At 42.5% G+C, this 14,888-nt stretch overlaps 1 protein-coding gene across 3 annotated transcripts in view; it reads left to right on the forward strand.

Moving 5' to 3' along the window:
* Positions 1–14,888, forward strand: part of LOC137372068 (mitogen-activated protein kinase kinase kinase 20-like) — a 163,964-nt gene that overhangs the window by 35,356 nt on the left and 113,720 nt on the right. For all 3 annotated transcript variants that reach the window (XM_068035428.1, XM_068035430.1, XM_068035429.1), the window contains 2 exons: positions 3,807–3,908; positions 14,737–14,802. In XM_068035428.1, the coding sequence (XP_067891529.1) occupies positions 3,807–3,908; positions 14,737–14,802 (168 nt within the window). The remainder of the gene's footprint in view (positions 1–3,806; positions 3,909–14,736; positions 14,803–14,888) is intronic.

Here is a 14,888-nt window from a genome sequence, read left to right on the forward strand (position 1 = left end):
GAAAAAAAAGCATAATTTTAGAATGGTTGCGCATGTCTCTCTTGGCATGCAGCTTTTCATTTAAAGGGATGAGTAGTGCTGAGAGCACCAGAGATAACTGGCTTAGGTTCTAGCCTCACTACAGCATTATGCCACTGATCTTGGAGCTAAAATGGAGTGGCAAGCTATCAACTTCTCTTGGTGGACAATTGGGATTCTTAGCAGTGGGATCAACCCCCCAACAGCCAGCACAGTTCCTTTTGCTTGGGGTTGTCTGCAAATTTGCTCAGCAAAGATGAGAGAATGAAGGATGCAGGTCAGGCTGGTGGTTTATTACTGCATTTAAGGTGTTGCAAAGGTGGTGTGTTAATTGTTGTGAGGTTAGGGAGCTATGTAGACGTGAAAACTATAAGGTTGTATGATGGCTATGACTTTGAGACAGTTTGAAGTGCCAGATATGTGAGTCCTGCTTTGAGAGTTTGAAGTGTGTGGTATTCAGTGTGAGAAAGGAAAAAAGGGAGGGCATGGTTGAATGTATTACTTTTCAAGCTCAGCTCAGGTCAGATCACCTGATTTTTTTTTTTCCCCTGGCACTATTCGGCCGATTTTGAGTTACGTATGTGATGCTCCATGCCTCTGTCACCTCCCTCCACGTGCCTCAGTTGACTATTTGTCTTCTGGAAACCAGGTCCTGGTCCTACTTGGCTTTTATCTCCACAGGAGGGTCTGTAGGTCTACCTCTACAAGGTTACAGGTCTTCCAACAGCCAGATTGCCTGAAGACTCCTGAGAGCTCATTTCGCTCTGAAAATGGAAAAAATTATAAAACGTTGAAAAATATTCTGAATAAAGACATTTTTAAAAGAAATTAGAGCGCATTCTGCCACCTGCCTTACGCTCTCAAACCTCACTCGGAACGATGGCTGCTCCATGCTTTTATAGTGCTCCGGCCAAGACTCCTCTGGCCCCTATTAATTATGCAGAATGTACATGGTTTATTTATGCCAATTTTACGTTCCAGCATAGGCAAGTAAGATCTGCAAGAAATGCCCATTGGCAAGATTGGCTTGCAAACTGGTGCAAATAACAACGTATTCACATAGCAATTTTAATGTAATAAAACATCCCAAGCTGCTTCACAAAGGACATTATAAACAAAACTATGACAGCAGTCACATCAGGAGATATTCGGCAGATGCCCAAAACCTTGGTCAAAGAGGTAGGTTTTAAGGAGTGGCTTAAAGGAGGAGAGCGAGGCAGAGGGGTTTATGGAGGGTATACCAGAGCTTCAGGCTCGGGCAGCTGAAGGCACAGGCACCAATCGTGGAGCAATTAAAATCGGGGTTGCTAAAGATGCCAGAATTAGAAGAACACACATCTATTGGAGGGTTGTAGGGAAGGGGCCAGGAAGGGATTTGAAAACAAGAATAATTTTGCATTCGAGGCATTGCTTAATCAGGGGCCAATGTAGATCAGCAAGCGTGGGAATGATACGTTGGATTTGGTGTGAGTTAGGACAGGCAGCGGAGTTTTGTATGGCTTCAGGTTTACAGAGAATAGAAGGTGGGAGGCTGGCCAGGAGTACATGGAATAGTCCAGACTGGAGGTAACAAAGGCATGGATGAGGGCTTCAGCAGCATATGAGCTGAAGCAGGGATGGAAGCGGGCGATGTTATAGAGGAAGAAATAGGTTGTTCTTTGTGATGGTGCAGATCTGTGGGCAAAACCTCATCTCTGGGTTAAATACAATATCAAGATTGTGAACTGTCTGGTTCAGCCTCAGCTAGTTACCGGGGAAAGATATGGAGTCGGTGGTTAGGGAAGAGTTTGTGACGAGAACCGAAGACATCGGGCTGGATCTTATGGGCCCCCCTGAGGCTGGGTTGGGAGGTGGGGGAGGTGTGCCATAGAATTGAGGTGGTGGAGGGCCCGTCGCCGAGCAATTTTGCAGGGGCGGGATAGTCCGACGACAGCTTTCCTGTTAATGGCCACATAAGGGCCTCTTCCCACCGCCACTTGAATCTAACCAGTGGTGGGGGGTGCCTCAGCCATGCAGGGAGGGCACCTTGTAAAATGAGGCAGTCTGCCTGCAGGCTTGGGGGAAGGGTCCCTCCTTCATGGGCAATCTGTGGCCCACGGAGAACACCCGCCAGTTAAAACTACAACTCTGTGGACACCCTCCCCCTGGACTTCACGCCCCCTCCTCCCCCGTCAGGGCCTTCTGGACTGGCACCGGTGACCCCGCCTCACTTAACTGAGGTCGGGGGGTTCCAGTGCTGGGCCTGGGTCCGGCAGTAGCCACTGCTCCCAGTGGTGCTGCCAGTACTGTTGATCTGCTGGCCCTGTGATTGGCCGGCAGCTCTTGGAGGCGGGATCCCTGTCTTTAAAGAGTCAGGAATCCTGGCGTGGCATACTTAGGCAGCAAAACAACACAGGATCGCGGGGGGGAGGCGTGATCACAAAAAGGCCAAGGAGGGGTTCCTCCTGCCTTTTTGGCCCAGTGCCGAGAGCCCTGCCTCCTCTACAAAATCCAGCCCAATGGCTTTGGGCCTCCCAATATTTAGTTTCTGCTCATCCATTACTGGATGTCGTCAAGCAGTTTGACAATTTTAAGACAAGTGGAAGGTCGAGACAGGTGTTGGTGTGGTAGGGCTGGGTGTTATCGGTGTAAATGTGGAAACTGACAGCTAATGTCGCTGAGGCACAGCACGCACATGAGAAATGGGGGGCAAGGATAGATCTTTGGGGGCATTAGAGTTAACAGTGCAGGACTGGGAAGAGAAGCTATTCAAGGTGATTCTCTATCTATGATTAGATAGGAAAGAATGGAACCAGGCGAGTGGACGACATTGGAGAGGTGTTGGAGGCGAATGGTGTGGTCAGCCATGTTAAAGGCCGCAGGTGGGTTGGGAAGGACGAAGAGGAATAGTTTACCTTTGTCACAGTTGCATAAGATGTTATTTGAGACTTGGATAAAAGGTGTTTCAATACAGTGATGAGCAGAAACCTGATTGGAGGAATTTGAACATGAGTTCAGGGAAACAGGGGCATGGATTTGGGAGCCAACAACATGTTCAATGACTTGGGAGAGGAAAGAGAGGTTAGAGATGGGATGGTAGTTTGCAATGATTGTGGGGTTCAAGGTTTTGTTTTTGGAGAGAGGTGATGATGGCAGAGTTGAAGGAGAGGGGGATAGTACCGGAGGAGAGAGAGCCATTAACAATATCAGGTTACATGGGAGCCAGGAAGAGAAGTTGGGTGGTCAGCAGTTTAATGGGAATAGGGTCGAGTGAGCAGGAAGTGGCTCTTGGAGAGAGCGTGAATGGAGATAGGAGGGAAACTGGAGAAAGCTACAAGTTCAGGGCTAGTGCAGAGGAGATCCTTTGAGTAAGTTTGGCCAAGTGGGGGAAGGCTGGTGATCAGATGGTATAATTCTATTATAATGGCATAAGTCTGATTCCAGAAATTTATTGTCATTAAGATCTAAATGGAATAAAGTTATTCTGGATATATTGTGAATGACCTACAGCCCTGGGATTCAAAGTCACAATCTGTTTTCGATGCTAGTATTGTAACTATTGGTCTACTTTGCTACTTTTATTGTCACTTTCAATAAATATTTAACTCGTATAGAAACAAAATATATGTACAATGGTACTAATTTGTGCTTTAGTGTCTGTGGGCTGTTAATACCATTTTCTGTAATAGGTAACAGTTGTTTCGATTCTATATTGTACTTTTTAAAAAAAAAAAATACAGTAGTTGTATTTTTTTTAAACATTTTTTACAAAGTAATGGTTGATGGATTTTCTTTACCTTTCTTTATAGAATATGCTCCTGGAGGGTCACTGTATGATTATCTGTCGAGTGCTAAAAGTGAGGAAATGGACATGGATCAAATTATGACTTGGGCAACAGATATTGCTAAAGGTAATAAATCTTCATGGTCTCATTTTTTTTAAACAAAAAGACATATATATCTTCATATATTCATGTATTCAGAAACATGGGGAGCAAATCTTCTACGCAGTGTTATGTTGCTTTCCTGTGCTGTGCAAACCCACCTGAGTAAACCATTTCACAATACTTTCAAATCCAGATTAGTTATAATTTGATGATGCTTTTTAAAAATTCAGTGTTCCTGGGTTATCCACCTTCTCTCATTTAATATATATGTAATATATGCATTTTGCAAGTTACCTAATCCTGCAGAAGTAAAGAAAGGCTTACAGTGCCTTTCACAACCTCAGGATGTCCCCAAGCTCTTCAAAGCCATGAAGCACTTTTCAAGAGTTGTCATTGTTGTACTGTAGAAATCAATGTATCAGATGGCTCAGTGACTGTAGAGATCAGTTACAGGACAGTTACAGATATGTTCCTGCTTTGTGATGAGCTAACTGATCTCAGCCAAGGCAATGGTTCAGTCAGTGCAATTGACTTCAATCCTGGCCTAGGGGAGGGGATAAAAATTTGTCTTTTTTAAAAACTCCTGGTCCACTACTCAGTGACTCTGTTCGAAAGTTAATGTATGTGTAGACATTAAGTGAGGATTGAATCAGGCTCAGCGTAGGAAAACAATGTCTAGGTTCACATCTGATAAATAGCCATGTTGCTGAGATACTGGAAGGCTGCTGGCAACCATTCCTGAGCATGAATCATGGTGCTGAAGAGGGGAGAAAAGAAGAAATGGAGGGTTTGGGGGAGAAATTCTTAACAGTGCTGAGGTGATGGGTAGAAAATGCAGTAAATTGCTACAGACCTCACTACTTCCATATCAGCAGAGATTCCTATTTTTAACTCTAATCTCCAAACAAAAGCAGATGTGGACAGGAAGTTGGCAAAACCCTTTTTTGCAGTTACACAGCTATGTTCGGTTTCAAGAATTACAGCTGAGTTTATTTGAGAATCTCAGCCATTTTGAGCAGTGATCGTGGTTCTCTTACGGTTTGGAAGCTTAATATAACAGTGCATATATATATTAGAACTATACTTGATGTAGCTTATTACTGGGTCACAAATGTAGAATGGCTAATTGGGTAAAGTATAGTAGGCTGCCTGCTCCCGATAAACCATATCCCATCCAGTTACTACAGCAGGCGGAGATTGTATTTTTTAAAGCCCTGTTCTGCCCCACATTTTAATCTCTCTACATAATCTTTTATCTTTCCATTTAGTTGACTCATTTTGCTTTTGTTATTGTGTGCACTTCTGTTTGTTCATGTTTATTTATATGATTTCAGTCTTTCATTTTGCCTCTGCTGAGTTATGCACAACTTTCCCAGGAGTACTTACAGTGGCTGAGAACAGTACAAATTCAGCTAGTGCTGCTTGAAAATAGCAACATGGAGGGCATTGCTACTTACTATTGCCTGGCAGACATCCTGCATGCCAATCCTTTCACTTAACATCATCATCTTAATTTCTAGATCCCTGGAGCTGCAGAACAGCTGTTTGCTATGAAACAGGGACGCTGAGAGATATGAACATAAAAATCAGGAGCAGGAATAGGCCACTTGACCCCTCGAGCCTGCTCCACAATTCAATAAGTTCATGGCTGAACTGATTACTCCACATTTCCACCTACCCCCGATAACTTTCCACTCCCTTGCTTATCAAGAATCTATCTACCTTAAAAATATTCAAAGACTCTGCTTCCATTCCCTTTTGAGAAAGAGAATTCCAAAGACTCGCGACCCTCAGAGAGAAAATTTCTCCTCATCTCTGTCTTAAATGGGCGACCCCTTATTTTTAAACAGTGACCCCCCTAGTTTGAAATTTTCCCACAAGGGAAACATCCTTTCCACATCCACCCTGTCAAGATCCTTCGGGATCTTGAACGTTTCAATCAAGTCGCCTCTTACTCTTCTAAATTCCAGAGGATACGTGCCTAGCCTGTCCAATCTTTACTCATAAGACAGCCCATCCATTCCAGGTATTAGTCTAGTAAACCTTCTCTGTACTGCTTCCTACGCATTTACATCCTTCCTTAAATAAGGAGACCAGTACTGAACACAGTACTTCAGATGTGGTCTCAGCAATGCCCTGTATAGCTGAAGCATAACCTTCCTACTTTTGTATTCAATTCCCCTCACGATAAACGATAACATTCATTTAGCTTTCCTAATTACGTTCTGTGTCTGCAGACTAACCTTTTGCAATTCATGCACGAGAACACCCCAATCCCTCTGCATCTCAGAGCTCTGCAATCTCTCACCATTTAGATAATATGCTTTTTTATTCTTCCTGCCAAAGTGGACAATTTCACACTTTCCCACATTATACTCCATTTGCCAAGTCTTTGCCCAGTCACTTAACCTATCTGTATCCCTTTGGAGCCTCCTTATATCCTCATCACAAGTTACTTTCCTACCTATCTTTGTGTCATCAGCAAATTTAGCAACCATACCTTTGGTCCCTTCATCTAAGTCATTTATATAAATTGTAAAAAGTTGAGGACCCAGTACAGATCCCTGTGGCACACCACTCATTACATCTTGCTCACCAGAAAATGACCCATTTATGCCTACTCTCTGTTTCCTGTTAGCTAGCCAATCTTCTCTCCATGCTAATATGTTACCCCCTACACCATGAACTTTTATTTTCTGCAATGACCTTCGATGTGGCACCTTATCAGATGCCTTCTGGAAATCTAAGTATAATACATCCACCGGTTCCCATTTATCCACAGCACATGTAACTCCTTCAAAGAACTCCAGTAAATTGGTTAAACATGATTTCCCTTTCACAAAACCATGTTTTATAGGACTATTGAAAGGCATTGTGCATATGAATTATTATTAAAGTACTTTTATATTCCAAAAAATCCCCCTACATTTGACATTTCTATCTGTTTCGTGATGTGGTTTGCTATATTGTACTAGTTTATGAAAAATCTTCACTTTAATATTATGAGTTGTAACGTAGAACAAAATGATGTAAGCATGCAGCAACCAGGTTTATAAATTATCATATACTGTTGTTCCAGCATTTCATAGCAATCCTATTAGTGGTCTGTATGTATTATGGTCATAGAGTCATTTACGGCATAGAAGGAGACCATTCGGACCATCAAACTCATGCTGGCTCTCCATGGACCTATGCAGTCAGTCCCACTCCCTGGCTCAATCCCCGTAGCCCTGCAATTCTATTTCTCTAAAGTGGCATCCAACTTTCTCTTGAAGTCAGTGATCATCTCTGCTTCCACCACCCTTATGGGCAGCGAATTCCAGGTCATTACCACCCGCCGTATAAAAAAAAGTGTTTCCTCATATTCCCCCTGCATCTTTTGCCCAAAGCTTTCAATCTGTATCCCCTAGTCATTGTACCATTTGTTAATGAGAACAGTTTTTCCTTGTCTAACTCTTGTACACTTCTATTAAATCTCCCCTCAATCTCCTTTGTTCTAAGAAGAACAAACCCAGTTTTTCCAACCTATCCTAGTAACTAAAATGCACCATCTGTGGAATCATTCTGGCAAATCTCTGCACCCTCTCAAGGAAACTCTCATCCTTCTGAAGTGTGGTGACCAGAACTGGACGCATTAATGCAGTTGGGGCTTTATAAAGGTTCAGCATAACTTCCCTGCTTTTGTACTCAATGTCTCTATTTATGAAGCTCAAGATCTCATATGCTTTACTATCCACTCTCTCAATATGTCCTGCCACCTTCAAAGATCTATGCACTTGCACCCCCAGGTCCCTCCGTTCCTGCACACTTTTTAGAACTGTGACATTAAGTATATATTGCCTCTCTCTATTCTTCTGCCAAAATGCATCAACTCACACTTGTCTGTATTAAATTCCATCTGCCACCTCTCTGCCCATTCTGTTAGCCTAGCTATGTCCTGTTGCAGGCGGTTCAGATCATCCTCACTGTTTGCTGCTCCTCTTAAGTTTGGTGTCATTAGCAAATTTTGAGATTCTACTCTGTATTCCAAGATCCAAGTCACAAAAAAGGTCCCAGTACTGACCCTTGGGGAACACCAGTCTGAAAAGCAAGCATTTACTATGTCTTGCTGTTTTCTGTCCTTAAGCCAATTTTTTATCCAATTGGACACTGACCCTCCTATTTCATAAGCCTCAATTTTGTTAACCAGCCTTTTATGTGGTACCTCAGCAAATGCTTTTTTGAAATCTATATAAACAACATTCATTGCATTCCCTTCATCAACCTTTTCTGTTACTTTATTTAAAAATTCAATTAGATTAGTCAAGCATGATCTGTCTTTTACAAATCCATGCTGCCTATCCTTAATTAACTCAAACTTCTCTAAGCGTTCGCTGATATTTTCCCTGATTATTGTTTCTAAAGCCTTATCCACTACTGATTTTGTACTAACTAGCCTATAGTTGCTAGGGCTGTCCTTGCACCCTTTCTTGAATAAGGGTGTCACATTTGCCACTCCAGTCCTCTGGTTTCTGCCCCATTATCCAGGGAAGATTATAGCAAGCCCTTCCACTGTCTCCATCCTCACTTCCTTTAGTAACCTGGCATGCAAGCCATCTGGACTCGGTGACTTATCTACCCTAAGCATAGCCAACCTTTGTAGTACCTCCCTCCTCTCAATTTTTATCCTATCCATTGCCTCTATTCTTCTTCTTCTGATATTTTTCAGCTTCCATTTCCTTAGTGGACACAGGTACATTAATTATATTAGCCTTGCCCTGCACCTCTAAGCATATATTACCCTCTCTGTCCCTCACTCCACTTCTTACTACTCGCTTACCATTGACATGCCGGTAGAAGATCTTTGGGTTCCCTTTTATGTTGACTCCATTCTATTTTGATATTCTCTCTTTGCCAGTCTTATTTTCCTCTTCACCTCCCCTGTCAACATACTCTATGTGGCCTGATTCTCACATGATGAGTTCACCTGACGTGCATCATAAACCCTCTTTTGTTTTTTTGTTTCATCATCATCTCTATCTCCCTTGTCAACCATGGAGCCCTGGTTATGGTTCCCTACCTTTCACCCTTGTTGGAATGTTCCTAGCCTGTACCTGAAACATCTCCTTAAAAATCACCCATTGTTCCATTACGGTTTTCCCTGCCAGTCTTTGGTTCCATTCTACCCTGGCTAAATGCTTTCGCATTGCGTTGAAATTAGCCCTCTTCCAATTTAGACAATCTACCTTATTTTGCTCCTTGCTTTTCTGCATTACTAGTCTAAATCTTAGGTAAGAGTGATCATCGTATCATAAGTGCTCCTCAACAAACATTTGGTCCACCTGATTTCCCAGCACCAGATCCAGCAATGCCTCTTTTCTAGTTGGGCTGAGAACATACTGATCAAGGAAGTTCTCCTGAACACATTTCAGAAATTCCTCCCCCTCCTTTCCCTTTACTCTTAAAATTATTCTAATCAATATTTGGGTAATTTAAATCCCCAAATATCACCACTTTATAGTTCTTGTATATCTCTGTGATTTCCCTGCAGATTTGCTCCTCTCTCTCGCTATTTGGAGGCCTATAGAATACTCCTAGTAGTGTGATCAAACCCTTTTTGCTCCTCAACTCTAACCAAATGGATTCTGTCCTTGCCCCTCAAAGACATCCTCCCTTTCCGGTACTGCAATGTCTTCCCTAATCAGGACTGCCACTCCACCTCCCTTTTTTTCTCTTCTCTATCTTCTGAACCCTTTGGGCTGAATTTTACCAGCCCTCCAACGTCAGGGGTCGTGGCAGGGGGCCCGTAACAGTCTTCCGGGATAGGCCCACCACGACCCCTGACGCCGGGAAGGCCCCGCTGCATTTTCTCGGCGGTGGCAAGGCCTTGGTGCGGCCGCCCCGTGTTACAAGTAAAGAATAATTACTTACCTGGTAGCGAGAGTAAGGAGGGGGGGAGGAGTGAAATTTTCAGCGCAGTGGGTGTGGGAAAACTGCTCCGATTGGTTGTGGGGATTGTGGGAAGGGGTTGAGGGTCAAAGGTGCTGATGTTGGGGGGGTGGGTGTTGAAAGTCCGTCATTTAAAAAAATTGGTTTTGCAGGGGGATGGGTTACTTTATTAATTGAGCACTCAGTGCAGGGGGGTGGGGGCGGGGAATTATTTCTCATTTCAGTGTGGCGGCACCTTTAAAAAACATTTTTAATCTACCTGAAGGGCTTGAAGCCCTTTAAAAATGGCTCCTGCCAGACGCTGTTACCAGAGACTGAGTGACCACCCCCTCTACTTCATTGGGGGTGGCTGTTCTGCCCCCTCCATTTAAATGAGGCCCCGCGTGAAATATTATAGGAGCTCAGCGGCGGCCGTTCTGCGCGGCTGGACCGCCAACTTCAAAGCGCACTACCACAATTTGCGGTGTGCTGCTAAAATTCAGTCCTTCGTATCCTTGTATATGATGTCACTATTTCCAGAAGGAGTTGATTCGATCTGATTTTTATGTTGTGTGATGACATTGAAAGCTGTTTTGTGAGCACTTGCAACTATGCGGACTTAGCAACTGAAAATTTAACCTATTCCTTACAGGGAGATGGTGCATAAAAAATAGGAGCTGGAGTAGGCCATTTGGTCTTTTGAGCCTGCTCCGCCATTCAACATGATCATGGCTGATCTTCTACCTTAACTCCACCTTCCGTACTATCCCCATATCCCTCAATTCCCTTTAAACACAAAAATCTATGAACCTCGGTCTTGAATTTACTGAATCCACTGAGCATCCACAGCTCTCTCGGGTAAAGAATTCACAACTCTTTGAGTGAAGGAATTTCCCCTCAGCTCAGTCCTAAATAACCAATCCCTTATTCTGAGACTGTGACCCCATGTTCTAGATTCCTCAGCCAGTGGAAGCATTTTCTCAGCATCTACCCTGTCAAACCCCTTTAAGAATTTTATTTTATTTTTTTTTTACTTGGGTCACCTCTCATTCTTCTAAACTCTATACTATATAGGCCTAGTTTACTCAATGTCTCCTCAGGATAATTCCCTTATCCCAGGAACCAGTCTAGTGAATCGTCCTTGCACTCCCTCTCTGGCAAGTATGTCCTTTCTTAGGTAAGGGGACCGAAACTGCACACAGTACTCCAGGTGTCGTCTCACCAATACCCTGCACAATTGTAGTAAGACTTCTTTACTCTTATACTCCAGTCCCTTTGTAACAAATGCTTTGCCTTCCTAATTGCTTACTGTATCTTCATGTTAATGTCCTGTGATTCATGTGCAAGGACACCCAGGTCCCTCTTAATATAAACATTTCCCAGTCTCTCACCATTCAAAAAAATATCCTGCTTTTTAAAATTTTTCCGACCAAAGTAGTTAAATTCACACTTCGCCACATCGTATTCCGTCTGCCAAGTTCTTGCCCACACACCCAGCCTGTCTATATCCCTCTGCAGCCTATTTGCGTCCTCATGGCTTACTTTCCCACCTAACTTTGTACCGTCAGCAGACTTGGATACGTTACACTCAGTCCCCTCATCTGAGTCATTCATATAGACTGTAAATTGCTGAGGCCCAAGTACTGATCTTGACATACCCCGCTAGTTACAGTCTGCCAAACCGGAAATGTCTTGTTTATTCCTATTCTGTTTTCTGTTGATTAGTTAATCTTCAATCCATAATAATATATTGCCACCAATCCTGTGAGTCCTAATTTTGTGTAATAACTTCTTGTGAGGCACCTGATCAAATGCATTTTGAAAGTGCAAATACACCACATCCACTGGTTCCCCCTTATCCATCCTACTGGTTACAGCCTCAAATAAAAACTCTTAACAGATTTGTCAAACACGATTCCTTTCATAAATCCATGTTGACTCTGCTAAATCATATTATGATTTTCTAACAGTCCTGTTACCATGTCCCAAATAATAGATTCAAGCATTTTGCCACCTTCTGATGTTAGGTCAACTAGCCTATAGTTCCTCTCTTCCCCTCTTCCAATTTACCTACCCTTCAAAACACCTCCAATCTGTTTTTATATCTCTTGCTAGTCTAATTTCTTGGTCCTTTTTTATCTTTTTTTTAATCAATTTCTTGGTCCTCCTTTTCTGAATTCTAAAATCCTCCCAAGCCTCAGGCTTGCTGCTCTTTTTAGCAACATTATAAGCCTCTTCCTTTAAAATAATAATATCTTTAACTTCTCTTGTTAGCCACGATTGAACCACTTTTTCTGTGGATTTTTTGTGCCTTAAAGGAATGTATATTGGTTGCAAATTGTATATTAAATCTTTAAATGCTACCAATTGATTTTCTATCATCATGTCTTTTATTGTAGTTTGCCAATCCACTTTAGCAGGGACATGACGTGCTGTTCCAAAAGCTCTGAGTAAATACTTTGTATGGTGCAGCATTGACCAGGAAATTCCTGGGTTTAACCCTGTGCTCAGTTATGTTAACTTGCTTCGGTTAATCACTGAGATCAGTAAACTCACAACTGGTAGTCTCCGTCTCCCTGAGCTGGGGAGAGAGAAATCTGCTGGAGTTTCTACTCTGATTGCTATCCAGTAGTTCTGTTGAAAATATGTGCAGACAGCACAGAAAGTGCTTTGGTTAAAGTCACCAACAGCACCCTTTTTGACTGTAATCACAGCACTTTATCTCCTCTTTCCTCATTCTTCAGTTTTCAATATGGTTGACTACTACACACACCTCCATAGCCTTTCTTTCATGGTACTGCCCTCTCAGTGTTGGCTTCCTGCTTCCAAAAACGCATTGCCCTAACCCACCCTCCTGATTCTGACCCCTTCCACAGCTGCTTAATCAGGTTGAACCCAACCATACACATTCTCTGTCTCTTGTCGAGTTTGATTCTGAACTGAGCTTCAGACTCCATATCTTGTCCATCACCAAGACCATTAATTTTCAACTTAACTAATATCGCCACCTCTGTCACTTCCTCAGAATTCTGTCAGTGAAACTCTCATTCACATCTTTGTCACCTCCAGGTTCAACTCTGCCAGTGCCCTTCTCAGAGATCCCAAATGCTACCAAAATCTTCCAGAAGTTCCATCACTTCAAAAATCTGTCATTTGTATCTTATTTCACATTCTCATCTCACCTTCATCTTAGGTAGTCCCTCAGGAACGAGGATGACTTTTTTCTACTCCAGGGTTGTGAGTTCTTAGGTGACTGAATAGTTCAGTTCTGGATCTGCACACTCTGCCACAGATGGGGCAGGTGGTGTTTGGGGAGGCGAGTGAATGGGATTCTCGAATTTACGAATGCTCCTTCCGCTGTTTGCACTTGGTCACTGCCTGGGCATCTCGACGTTGCTCGACCTGGCTGGCACCTTCGCGGATCCTTCTCCATTTTGGGCAGTCTCGAGCAAGAGATTCAGACGAATTAGTGGAGATGTCACATTTTTTCAGGGAGGCTTTAAGAATATTAAACCTCACTTATCTATCACTTCTGACCTTACTGGTTTTGTGTCTCCTTGTGCACATTGATTTCAAACATCTCATTTTCATCTACAAGTCCTTACATAGCCGTGTCCCACCCAACCTCTGAAACTTTCTAATCCACACCATCTACTCTTGTGTCTTTGCTCTACTATGCACCTCCATCATCAGAGATTGATTCTTCAGTTGTTATACCACTGAATTCTGGAATTCCTTCTCTGGTCCCTCTGCCTCCATAGATTTCTCTCTACCTCCTCAAAATAAATCTCTCTGACCAGATTTTTGGCCAGCTCTCAATTATCTTTTCCCCCTCCCTGTCCCTTAAAGTGCCTTGGGATGCTTTTCACTGCATTAAAGCACTATATAATGTAAATTGTGTATGTTCAGGTGCAGATCAAGTGAGGACAGCTTAGGCTTGCCTGTGATATCTCAATAGTTGAATAGCCTGACATTGGCTGCTCCGGTTTGGACAAAAAGAATGGCCATTCGAGCATGGTACTGTTGGCCTCTCAGCACTTGAGGGGGATGGAGAACAAATGAAAAGGGCACTTGCCTTTCACTTAAGTCATATAACTTTTTATATTTTAACTTCTCCTTATTGTGACTTTTGCCATGACATGCCCTTCAGCTGCAACAGTGGCTGAGTGGACATTTCAATGCTGTTACTCACTCACTAGGTAATCTGTATTCTGTGGAATTTTTTTTTTAATACCTCTCCCATACTTGTCAAACATGTGGTTACTAAATTCAAGTGGCATTCCAAAATATCTTTAGAATATTTGCCATGGTATGTTAGCGAAGAGCTGTGATCCATCACTAGTTGAATTAGTTCTTATTTAGTCATTAAATGTAATACTACAGTGGGATTATCTTGTCAACTGATCCACACCGTACGTGCACGAAATAGAAAAATATATAAATATTGTTTGCCCATTGAAGGAATTTTTGAATCAATTTATAGAAATACACTGTCAATTTTGAATGGCTGCATAGACTTTTCTATATTTAGTAGTGTTGCTCTCACAGGTTTTCCTAGCTGGGTTTAAAAGTTGAACCTTAGAATTGGCCAGAGTAATAGAGATCACATTGATTTGACCATTTGGAGCTATATTTGTTAAGAATGACTGTGACAGGATACATCACACTTCTAAACCAAAAAGAGTGATTCACTTCTGATGAGTGACGTTTGGCTGTTCTGTATTTTCATCCCTTGATTCTTGGTGCTCTCTCCTTTCTGGGCTGCTTTCTGCAGTTGGTCTTGGTCTACAGAAAAACTGTTAAAATTCAACAACTGTTGTCTCTGCTGCCTTGCCTTTCTTTGTATCTCCTAACAACTTGCCTTTGCATTTTGCAGACTTGCTGCACTTGGGTGAATCCATTGTGTTACAGTATCTTCTGAAAGACTGTTTCATTTTTCCTACAGGTATGCATTATTTACATATGGATGCTCCGGTAAAGGTAATCCACAGGGATCTCAAATCTCGAAATGGTAAGCTATTAATGCACTAAATAAAAAATGTAAAATCCTTTCTGTAACTTTTTCTTCAAATAAATACTTTAGTATAAAGCTTTACG

This window comes from Heterodontus francisci, chromosome 7 (assembly GCF_036365525.1).
Source record: "Heterodontus francisci isolate sHetFra1 chromosome 7, sHetFra1.hap1, whole genome shotgun sequence".
NCBI classification, from domain to species: Eukaryota; Metazoa; Chordata; class Chondrichthyes; order Heterodontiformes; family Heterodontidae; genus Heterodontus; species Heterodontus francisci.